At 48.2% G+C, this 11,848-nt stretch overlaps 1 protein-coding gene across 1 annotated transcript in view; it reads right to left on the bottom strand.

Annotated features, from left to right (window-relative positions):
* Positions 1-1,456: 1,456 nt before the first annotated feature.
* Positions 1,457-11,848, bottom strand: part of LOC140371636 (phosphatidylinositol-binding clathrin assembly protein) — a 100,751-nt gene continuing 90,359 nt past the window's right edge. Inside the window, exons 14-19 of the mRNA XM_072458814.1 lie at positions 11,697-11,840; positions 10,947-10,971; positions 10,433-10,568; positions 8,830-8,886; positions 8,603-8,719; positions 1,457-7,349 (exon numbers count right to left, since the gene is read on the bottom strand). Coding sequence (XP_072314915.1) covers positions 7,335-7,349; positions 8,603-8,719; positions 8,830-8,886; positions 10,433-10,568; positions 10,947-10,971; positions 11,697-11,840 — 494 coding nt within the window. The 3' untranslated portion in view covers positions 1,457-7,334. The remainder of the gene's footprint in view (positions 7,350-8,602; positions 8,720-8,829; positions 8,887-10,432; positions 10,569-10,946; positions 10,972-11,696; positions 11,841-11,848) is intronic.

Genomic DNA, 11,848 nt, shown 5'->3' with positions numbered 1-11,848 from the left:
TTCAGCTGTCAGGACTTATCTGTCACCGAGGCGACGCCGGGCGAGAGACAGAGCGCCAACTCCACACGTTCAAGTCACAAACGTGAGCGAAATAAACCCAGACGAGTCCAAATCAAGCGTAAATGAGTTATTTCCACTTGTCATTTCATGTTCTGCTTCAATCAAACTGGAAAACTCCAAATAAAAGAAAGGTTAAAGTCAGAGTTTGAGTTGTTTTATATTGAGTGACAAAAAGTGACAAACACGTGACAAAAACGTGACAAAAAGTGACATAAACGTGATTAAAAGAGACAAAAAAGTTAAAAAATACAAAAACATGACAAAATGACATAAACGTGAGTAAAAGAGAAATAAAATGTAAAAAAAAGACAAAAACATGACATAAAGTGACAAATGTGGCAAAAAGTGACATAAACGTGATTAAGTGACATTGAAGGTAAAAAAAAGACAAAAACATGACAAAGTGACAAAAAAAATACAAAAACGTGACTTAAAAGTGACAAGAACGTGACATAAAATGACAAGAACGGGACATAAATGTGATTAAAAGACACAAAAAAGGTTAAAAAAGAAAAAAACATGACAAAGTGACAAAAAAGCGACAAATTCTCACCAGATTCCACATTTTTAGGACTTTGTGCTTCTTTCATGTGTTCCTTTTTTATGAAGGTATATTTTTGTCATGCTAATGCTAACGTTAGACGCATTATGACCAGGAAATATCAGATTTTGGCTCTTAACAAAGCGAGTGACGTGCGGCCATAAACAGGAAACAGCTTTGTGTTGCTAATGCTCCACATAGTCGTTAGCATCAGTGGAAACACGGCGCTTTAGCACGAGATCAAGTCAGAGTGTGAAGAATTGAAGAGGAAGTGTCACTTTAAGTTGCTTTAAGTTGCATTTTGTTGTTGTCACATTTTAGGCACTTTTTTGACACTTTTAATCTGTTTTTGTCACTTTCGGACACCTTTGGTCGCTAATAGTCCATCAGTCACGTGTAGTGTGTCACGTTTTTGGCGATTTTTTTTTACACATTTTGTCAAGTTTTTGTTGCTTTTTGTCGCCTTTTGTCACATATTTTGGCTCTTGACAAAGCGAGTGCCATGCGGCCATAAACAGGACACAACTGTTGCTAACGCGCTTTGCTAGCTTTGTGTTGCTAAGGCTCCACATAGTCGTTAGCATCAGTGGAAACACGGCGCTTTAGCGCGAGATCAAGTCAGAGTTTGGAGACAAATGATTCTTTTGTGTTTTTCTGATTTTTGCCTCTAGTTTTGACCTTTTCTTGATAGAGTTTTTAAAATAATGACAAGTGCAGCGTCTGGTTGTTTGATATTCGTTACGTCGTTTTACTTTCAAACAAGCTTTCTGTGACCGTATTCTTAACAACTCATCCAACACTTTCCTCAATAGTTTTAGAAACACAAAAACACGTTACAAACCACAAACTCCAGGGTTTAGGAATGGAAAATGACTTTTATTTCTTCCAAAAAAGAGAAATCAAACCCGGAGATAAACAGAGGTTTGAGTGAAAATACAAAGCTTTTGAACCTGTAACACTCCGAGTGCCACGGCCCGCCGCTCCGCAGACCCGGCTTCAAATAAATACACACATTTACAAAGAGGAGGAGGACACATGTCAATCCCAAAAAATAAAATAAAAAATATCATGATTTGGCATCGTCGACCAATCACAGCCGACCCCGACGTTAAAGCCCCGCCCCTAAACCCCAGATACTGCATCGTAAATATGGAAAAATAATGGTTATGATTTGGCGACGTTGTGTGTGATATTTACATAAGCGGCAGCAATCCGAGGTTTTGTTTTTTTTTAGAAAAGATTTACAAAAACAAACAAAAAGAGAATAAACTAAACGCGGCACGAAGAAAAGAAAAGAGTCTTTGGGAATCGAAAAGGTTTGAAAAGTTTGCTACAAGATTCTGAAAACATTCTTTCGAAGCAAAAACGCCAAACAAAAACTGGGTTCATTTGTTTAAATTTGTGAACGGAGATTTGAGCCGTAAAACGTCCGTAATTCAATCAATCCTAAACTAAATTTACTTACGGCGACATCTCCAGAAAAGTTACAGAGTGCCACTTTATTTCGTCCCTTTATGTCTCGATATTAGCCTTTAGTTTAGCGTTTTTATGCTTTATTAGATAGCGACTCTTCAAATTGGTAAATAGCAAAAACGCATTGGTGTTTCATAGTAAATAACGGTCACAAAAAGACCATGCAACGTTTGGACATTTTAAACTCCAACAACAGATTTGAAGTGGCAAAAAACATTGAGTGACATTTTAGTTTCTCCCAAGTAAAAACATCTTTGGCCAAACAAGACTATTCTGCTTTTAACGGCATCATTTCCACAATATTCACCCTCCAATGTTTACAGCACGTCCTGTAGTCTAAAGCCTGTGGGAGGGTTAGCGTTAGCCTCCGAGTCAGCGTTAGCCTCCGAGTCAGCGTTAGCCTCCGAGCCACCAGCGTTAGCCTCTGAGTCAGCGTTAGCCTCCGAGCCACCAGCGTTAGTCTCCGAACCACCAGCGTTAGCCTCAGAGCTAGCGTTAGCCTCAGAGCTAGCGTTAGCCTCAGAGCTAGCGTTAGCCTCCGAGCTAGCGTTAGCCTCAGAGTCAGCGTTAGCCTCAGTCAGCGTTAGCCTCCGAGCGCGTGTTAGCCTCAGAGCTAGCGTTAGCCTCCGAGTCAGCGTTAGCCTCCGAGTCAGCGTTACCCTCCGAGTCAGCGTTAGCCTCCGAGTCAGCGTTACCCTCCGAGTCAGCGTTAGCCTCCGAGTCAGCGTTAGCCTCCGAGCGCGTGTTAGCCTCAGAGCTAGCGTTAGCCTCAGAGTCAGCGTAAGAAGCTAACGCTAACCCTCCCACATAAGTCCTAACGTTTTGAAAACTAAATTGAATATTAAATAAGATTTTATGGGCCAGAAAAATGAAGCAAACGAGTATAAGACTCGCTACATTCTTCCACGTTGTTGTTGTTGTTGTTGTGAAAGCTCCACGAGGCTCAGAACATCACATCATCTGGAAATCAGAACGAGCTCGAGAGTCAGAGTTCCAAGTGTTTCGACATCGTCAAGGAAACGGAAAATACCCAAAAGGAACAGCAAAGAGAAGGGGGAACTACGGGAAGAGAAAGGGGAACTACGGGAAGAGAAGGGGGAACTACGGGAAGAGAAGGGGGAACTACGGGAAGAGAAGGGGGAACTACGGGAAGAGAAAGGGGAACTATGGGAAGAGAAGGGGGAACTACGGGAAGAGAAGGGGGAACTACTGGAGGAGAAGGGGGAACTACGGGAAGAGAAGGAGAGCTACGGGAAGAGAAGGAGAACTACGGGAGGAGAAGGAGAACTACGGAATGAGAAGGAGAACTACTGGAAGAGAAGGGGAACTACTGGAAGAGAAGGGGAACTTCGGGAAGAGAAGGAGAACTACGGGAAGAGAAGGAGAACTACGGGAAGAGAAGGAGAACTACGGGAAGAGAAGGAGAACTACGGGAAGAGAAGGAGAACTACGGAATGAGAAGGAGAACTACTGGAAGAGAAGGGGAACTACTGGAAGAGAAGGGGAACTTCGGGAAGAGAAGGAGAACTACGGGAAGAGAAGGAGAACTACGGGAAGAGAAGGAGAACTACGGGAAGAGAAGGAGAACTACGGGAAGAGAAGGAGAACTACTGGAAGAGAAGGGGAACTACGGGAAGAGAAGGAGAACTATGGGAAGAGAAGGGGGAACTACTGGAAGAGAAGGGGAACTACGGGAAGAGAAGGAGAACTATGGGAAGAGAAGGGGGAACTACGGGAAGAGAAGGAGAACTACTGGAGGAGAAGGGGAACTACGGGAAGAGAAGGGGGAACTACGGGAAGAGAAGGGGGAACTACGTGACTACGGCGAGCGTTTGAACACATCTGTACAGAGGGCTGAAGCGGCGACGGGGGCGGAGCAGGAAGGAGAGTTCAACAGCAAAAAGCAGAACATACGGCGTCCAAGGGTTAGAGCTCTAATGTCCGTCCAGATGAAGAGACGGACACGTCTCACCGTCGCCCAAGTCTCACCGTCAGCCAAATGTGTCAACGTTCAAAGGCCGAAAAACCTTCAAAATGGCGCCTATAAAACCTTTAAAACGCTACGTCATCAAAATGGAGGCGACAATAGATCTGACATTAGAGCTCAGAGCTGACATAAGAGCTCAGAGCTGACATTAGAGCTCAGAGCTGACATTAGATATCAGATCTATTCCGTTCTCTGACAATAGATCTGACATTAGAGCTCAGAGCTGACATTAGATATCAGATCTATTCCGTTCTCTGACAATAGATCTGACATTAGAGCTCAGAGCTGACATTAGAGCTGACATTAGAGCTCAGAGCTGACAATAGATCTGACATTAGAGTTGACATTAGAGCTGACATTAGAGCTCAGAGCTGACAATAGATCTGACATTAGAGTTGACATTAGAGTTGACATTAGAGCTGACATTAGAGCTGACATTAGAGCTCAGAGCTGACAATAGATCTGACATTAGAGCTGACATTAGAGCTGACATTAGAGCTGACATTAGAGCTCAGAGCTGACAATAGATCTGACATTAGAGCTGACATTAGAGCTCAGAGCTGACAATAGATCTGACATTAGAGCTGACATTAGAGCTTTCAAATTTTGTGACATTCTGAGCTTGATAAACTGTGTTCGAATGTGAAGCTTTAGAGCTTTAGAGTGATGTGCTTCATCTGGACGGCCGCGTGAACTAAAGAACATGACACGCACTAAAGTGTCGCCGTGACGATGCCGAAAGGGCCGACTACATCATCACGTTCTTTATTATGATTGAAAACCCCTAAAATGACACGTTTCAAATGTGTTTTCCAGAAGCGCTCGGCGGCAGGAGTCGCTCAGTGAGTCGCTCAGTGAGTCGCTCAGTGAGTCGCTCAGTGAGTCGCTCAGTGCAAATCGTTAGCATAATGTGCATTCAACAAACAAAAAAACACCTGATTCTTTCTGTGTCAGGCTCGTTTGGCTCGAATTCTGACACGTTTTGACCTTTAGAAAAAGCCTTGGATAAAAGAGCGTAAAAAAATATTAACATCGCGAGGAAAAGACGGCGTTGTTTGGATCCAATTTACAACAAAACGGCATAAAACACACACACACTTGTAATGAAGTCAAAGCTCTCTTGGTTTGGAGTCGAGATTCTATCGGGACGCGGCGGTCAGAACCGACGGAAATCAAGAATAAAAAAAGCCTCGGTTGCAATTCTAGCGTCGTTCGTGGCGGTCAAAGGATCACGCATGGTTTGGGCTGTGGGACACGGCTCGGTGTGCGGGTTCCATTTGGCGCAGAAAATCTCGTGTTGCTGTCACTCAAAAACGTGCGAAAGGAGGAACAACGCGACAACGCAAACGACGAATAGCGCCGCACGCTAGCTAATGGCGCAGCTACGACGAAGTCACCAGACGGCTCTTTCAGTCGCTTAGTCGTGATCGGGCATGATCAAGCGTGATCGAGCGTGATCGGGCGTGATCAAGCGTGATCGGGCGTGATCGGGCGTGATCGGGCGTGATCGGGCGGTTTTGTCTTCCGTTCCACTTAAGATGCGGTTTACTCGCACTTCTCTGCAGTCTTTGCGCAACGACTTTTAGAGCTTTTTCCACTGTTACGTCTTTAAATGTGAACAACAGGTTTGAGGGTTGAATGTGTAGCGATTAGCCGCGATTAGCCGCGATTAGCCCGGGTCTGATTCGAAGGCTCTGCGCTCTTGAGGCGCCTTCAATCGGTGCGAACGGTCAAAAACGGATGATTTTGGCGGCGTGTTCTTCGGCCCCGCCCTCCGCAGCCTCCTGGTGGAAACTTTTGTTGGTTTCTGTGTCACGAAAAGCGAAAACAAATCAAAAACAATCCCACAATCCCGTCCTCCATTTTTCCATCTGGCAGCGACGGAGGCTCGGACGGTCAGTCGCTGACCTTCTCGGGGAGTCAAAATACGCAAATGTAGAGTTAGAAAAAAAACAACATTTTGAGACGACGTTAGCTTGCGCGCGCGTCGTCAAAGCGATAAAATGCCGCTCGTGATTCGCTTCGATCGACGACAAACGTGCCGCGGGGGAGGAGAGAATGGAACTGCAGCTGGCGGAAAAGTTTGTCCACGTGTCAGAGTCGGATTTGGATGGACGAGGAGGAGGAGGAGGAGGACGAGAAGGACAAATAGCACCGATGTGAAGCAAAGTCTGCATCACATTTCTCTCCGATTCTTTTCTTAAATTCACACATTTGACGCAGCCACATTGCTCGATCTGGACTTTTCAGACCGTTTCACTCGATGTTTGTTGCCATTTTTCGTTTGGTCAATTGGACAATTCAGGAACAGCAAAATCAAATGATCAATAAAATAAGTAATTTGAAGTCATAAAATGTGGCCAAACATCGTTGCACTCGCACACTTTTCCTCCGCCTCGACGTGAAGACTCTTTGTGTCTTTGAGTTTGTTTTGCACCCCTGACAGCTTCTGCCTCTGGTCACGCGTGTTGGACAGCGCCACCTGCTGGACGTCAGGATCCAGGAGTGTGAGCGTCCAGCATGAGCTGTGTTTCCCTCGCACACATAGACTTTGAATGTACACTGGACGCTTTGGACGCAGCCGTGTGAACTTAGCTCTGGACTGGACCTGGACTGGACCTGGACCTGGACCTGGACCTGGACCTGGACTGGACCTGGACCTGGACTTGACCTGGACTTGACCTGGACTGGACCTGGACTGGACCTGGACTGGACCTGGACATGACCTGGACTTGACCTGGACATGACCTGGACATGACCTGGACTTGACCTGGACATGACCTGGACATGACCTGGACTTGACCTGGACTGTGGCCTGTGACCTTGAGGCTGGGCGTGACCTTGAGGCTGGGCATGACCTTGAGGCTGGGCATGACCTTGAGGCTGGGCGTGACCTTGAGGCTGGGCGTGACCTTGAGGCTGGGCGTGACCTTGAGGCTGGGCGTGACCTTGAGGCTGGGCGTGAGCGTTTGAAACTGTCAGGAATGTAACACAAACAAACTCTGGTCTTAAAAAGTGCTTTTCAAAATAAATAATTAGAAGACCAAATAAACTCTTATTTTGTACAACTTTTGGCTTCTCTCGCGGCTCCTCCTCCTCATATCCCATCATGCCTCAGTCTTCACTTCCTGTGGCCTGGTTCTCTGTCGTTCCTCTCCAGATGATCCCTCTCTCTGTTGAGTGAGTGTCCTCCTTCCTTTCTTTCTTTCTTGCGTTGTTTGTTTGTTGACACGTTGCTTTTGGCACTCTGCTTTCCTCCTCGACGTTTGGGTTTTACATAAACTGCATCTGAAAAGAAAACACTTGTTAGTTTGGGATTTCAACAGCTGTTCAGTCAAATCAACTCAAATGGAACAAAAAAATGGAAGACACTAAAAGTCCAGGTTTAGTGCTGGTTTAGAGCTGGTTTAGTCCTGGTTTAGTCCTGGTTTAGTCCTGGTTTTAGTGCAGGTTTAGTGCTGGTTTAGAGCTGGTTTAGTGCTGGTTTAGTGCTGGTTTAGAACTGGTTTAGTCCTGTTTTAGTGCTGGTTTTAGTGCTGGTTTAGTGCTGGTTTAGAGCTGGTTTAGTGCTGGTTTAGTGCTGGTTTAGTGCTGGTTTAGTGCTGGTTTAGTGCTGGTTTTAGTGCAGGTTTAGTGCTGGTTTAGTGCTGGTTTAGTGCTGGTTTAGTGCTGGTTTAGTGCTGGTTTAGTGCTGGTTTAGTGCTGGTTTAGTGCTGGTTTAGACCTGGTTTAGAACTGGTTTAGAACTGGTTTAGTCCTGTTTTAGTGCTGGTTTTAGTGCAGGTTTAGAGCTGGTTAAATGCTTGTTTAGAGCTGGTTTAGAGCTGGTTTAGACCTGGTTTAGAGCTGGTTTAGTGCTGGTTTTAGTGCAGGTTTAATGCTTGTTTAGAGCTGGTTTGGACCTGGTTTGGACCTGGTTTAGAGCTGGTTTAGTGCTGGTTTAGAGCTGGTTTAGTGCTGGTTTAGTGCAGGTTTAGTGCTGGTTTAGAGCTGGTTTAGTGCTGGTTTAGTGCTGGTTTAGTGCTGGTTTAGAGCTGGTTTAGTGCTGGTTTTAGTGCAGGTTTAGAGCTGGTTTAGAACTGGTTTAGTCCTGTTTTAGTGCTGGTTTTAGTGCTGGTTTAGTGCTGGTTTAGAGCTGGTTTAGTGCTGGTTTAGTGCTGGTTTAGTGCTGGTTTAATGCTGGTTTAGTGCTGGTTTTAGTGCAGGTTTAGAGCTGGTTTAGTGCTGGTTTAGTGCTGGTTTAGTGCTGGTTTAGTGCTGGTTTAGTGCTGGTTTAGTGCTGGTTTAGTGCTGGTTTAGAACTGGTTTAGAACTGGTTTAGAACTGGTTTAGAACTGGTTTAGTCCTGTTTTAGTGCTGGTTTAGAGCTGGTTTAGTGCTGGTTTAGTGCTGGTTTAGAGCTGGTTTAGTGCTGGTTTAGAGCTGGTTTAGTGCTGGTTTAGTGCTGGTTTAGTGCTGGTTTAGTGCTGGTTTAGTGCTGGTTTAGTGCTGGTTTAGAGCTGGTTTAGTGCTGGTTTAGTCTTTTCTGGACCCTCCAGTACCTGAGCCCCTGGCAGGGGGGCGAAGGGGTTAGTGGCTCGGAGCACGGGCTGGTTATACATCATTGGCTGCGGCGCCATCACCGGGACTCCGCCCATCTGCGCCATCGGCTGCGGGACCTGAGCACGAGAAAAGAAAAGAAGATTTGGGAGTGAGCGGCTGCTGAAGCGCTGCACGCTGCACAGAAGCAGCTGGAGCGGCGTGTTCTCCGGAGGCGCCGTGGACTCACCATCCCGTAGACAGGCACTTGGGGCGTGGCCATGGGGAACGCCACGGGAGTCGGAGCCTGAAGCAAACCACACAAACGCAGACGGTTAGCGACGCGGGACAGACACGAGCCGGGAAACAACCGACATTTAAAAGATCATTTTCCTCACGTAAACGGAAGAAACAAATGTCGTTGGTTTTCTGTGTAAAAACGGCGCAAACGTCTCATATTTGTGACGTTTAAATGAGAAAAACGGACAGAGCAGTTTAGATGTCCTCATTTTGTCCACTTATTACGACACAAACAGATTACAGAGCGGATTATGGATTTATTATGTAGATTGTGACTAAACTAGAGTTAAATGTTCACAATTTTGCCTCATTTCTTTTATTTAGAGGAGCGTGTCTCTGTGGGAGGAGCGTGTCTCTGTGGGAGGAGCGTGTCTCTGTGGGAGGAGCGTGTCTCTGTGGGAGGAGCTTGTCTCTGTGGGAGGAGCGTGTCTCTGTGGGAGGAGCTTGTATCTGTGGGAGGAGCGTGTCTCTGTGGGAGGAGCTTGTCTCTGTGGGAGGAGCGTGTCTCTGTGGGAGGAGCGTGTCTCTGTGGGAGGAGCTTGTCTCTGTGGGAGGAGCGTGTCTCTGTGGGAGGAGCTTGTATCTGTGGGAGGAGCGTGTCTCTGTGGGAGGAGCTTGTCTCTGTGGGAGGAGCGTGTCTCTGTGGGAGGAGCGTGTCTCTGTGGGAGGAGCGTGTCTCTGTGGGAGGAGCGTGTCTCTGTGGGAGGAGCTTGTCTCTGTGGGAGGAGCTTGTATCTGTGGGAGGAGCGTGTCTCTGTGGGAGGAGCTTGTCTCTGTGGGAGGAGCGTGTCTCTGTGGGAGGAGCATGTCTCGTTAGCATGTCGGGGCAAGCTAGCTTCTGTCCGCGGCAGCTCCCGCTGCTGCCAGTAGATGGAGCGCTAACACAAATCCTGACGAGGGGAAGGTCACGAGCGGTTTTAAGCTCTGAACCTCAAAGTGAAGACCCGAAAATGCCACGCCCACATCGACCATGCAGAGCGGGCGGGGCCGCTGTACCCGACCATGCAGAGCGGGGGGGCCGCTGTACCCGACCATGCAGAGCGGGCGGGGCCGCTGTACCCGACCATGCAGAGCGGGCGGGGCCGCTGTACTTACGTAGCTAGCATAGAACATTCCATTCTGCAGCGGGGGGAGGGCAAGGAGAGAGGAGAGAACGGACGAAAAGGTTAAGAGCAGCAAGACAGAGGGAACGAGGGTTTGAAAATAAGAAGAGGAGTCACGGGGCGACAGGGGCGACGGGGGCGACAGGGGCATGACGGTGCAAAAAGGACGGGCAGATAAGAACAAAAACACGATGACAGGGGACGAAGGAAGGAAGGGAAGGAGGGAGGAAACAAGAAAGTGCACAGTTAGTGAGAGTTTGGGACGGACACTAAAGTGCTGCGGGGGGGGTGTGTGTGTGACAGTGTGTGTGTGTGTGTGTGTGTGTGACAGTGTGTGTGACAGTGTGTGTGTGTTTTAGTGTCTTTTTTAGGGTAAAAAAGACTAGTATCTAAGTTGTTGTTGTGTAGTTGTTGTGTAGTTGTGTAGTCGTGTGTGGTTGCGCCGCTCACCATGTGCTGCAGGGGCATGGGTGGGGGGCCCATGGGTGCAGGGCTCCATTGGGTGGTGCTGGACACACTCTTGTTCTGCCAGTTGTGTCCTCCAGTCAGCTTCTTCTCCCCCGACTGTGTCCAGAGCATCTCCGGCCTGGGCAGAGGGAGGAGCTTAGAAGCATGAGCAGAGGGAGGAGCTTAGAAGCATGAGCAGGGGGAGGAGCTTAGAAGCATGAGCAGGGGGAGGAGCTTAGAAGCATGAGCAGGGGGAGGAGCTTAGAAGCATGAGCAGAGGGAGGAGCTTAGAGGCATGAGCAGGGGGAGGAGCTTAGAAGCATGAGCAGAGGGAGGAGCTTAGAAGCATGAGCAAGGGGAGGAGCTTAGAAGCATGAGCATAGGGAGGAGCTTAGAGGCATGAGCAGGGGGAGGAGCTTAGAAGCATGAGCAGAGGGAGGAGCTTAGAGGCATGAGCAGGGGGAGGAGCTTAGAGGCATGAGCAGGGGGAGGAGCTTAGAGGCAGGACTTGACTTACTTTTTGGGAGTCCCAAAGTGCAGATCTAAAAACAGAGAAAAAAAACCCAATAAAACGATCTCGTTACACACGAAAAACACGGCACAATTTGAGCTTCTTCAGATAAACACGGCAAATAAATGTTTTCCATTTCAGCACCAACAGCCTTTGCTCTTGGGCCTGGTCGACACACGTTTTACCGCAATATATTCACGTACTTCAAGATACCGTCTACTTTCTAAACCGCGTACTTTCATTACACGTTGTCGGGTTCTACGCGTTTCAACCCGTGGATCCGCCCAGCTGAAAGAGACCGAAACCGACGCAAACTCCCGGTGCTTTTTGTCGTACAGCGCGATCGAAACGTCCTTTTAGTGAACTTGGAGTGTCGGATTGTGCTTCGTTTTGTCCTGTACGAGGTCCAAAGAGGAGCCGTGAGGAGCCGGAGGAGCCGTGAGGAGCCGGAGGAGCCGGAGGAGCAGGAGGAGCCGTGAGGAGCCGTGAGGAGCCGTGAGGAGCAGGAGGAGCCGGAGGAGCAGGAGGAGCAGGAGGAGCAGGAGGAGCCGTGAGGAGCCGGAGGAGCAGGAGGAGCCGTGAGGAGCCGTGAGGAGCCAAGGCTGTTGGTGCTGAAGTGGAAAGCATCATCCACCAGCATGAGTCTAAACTGAAGCCATCTGAAACGCTTCACGATTTGGCCTGAGCACTGTGTTATTGTTGTGTTATTGTTGTTGTGTGTTTGTGTGCGTCGTCGTGTGTGTCGAGCGCACTCACTGCCCACGAGGTTGGCCAGAGACGAGTCCAGGTCGTGGGCCAGGAGCTTTCCTCCGGCGTGGACGGCCATGGTGGGCGGGGTCGGAGGCGGGGCCGCGTGGGAGGGGACGGTGGGCTTCAGCAGGTCCCCCAGAGCCTCAAAACCTGAGCCA

The sequence above is a fragment of the Eucyclogobius newberryi genome, unplaced genomic scaffold (genome assembly GCF_026437365.1).
Source record: "Eucyclogobius newberryi isolate DKJ021-1_F unplaced genomic scaffold, fEucNew1.0.hap1 SCAF_22, whole genome shotgun sequence".
Classification (NCBI taxonomy): domain Eukaryota; kingdom Metazoa; phylum Chordata; class Actinopteri; order Gobiiformes; family Gobiidae; genus Eucyclogobius; species Eucyclogobius newberryi.
The sequence above is the reverse complement of the archived record's forward strand: the minus strand, read 5'-3'. Positions and strand labels throughout refer to the sequence as shown.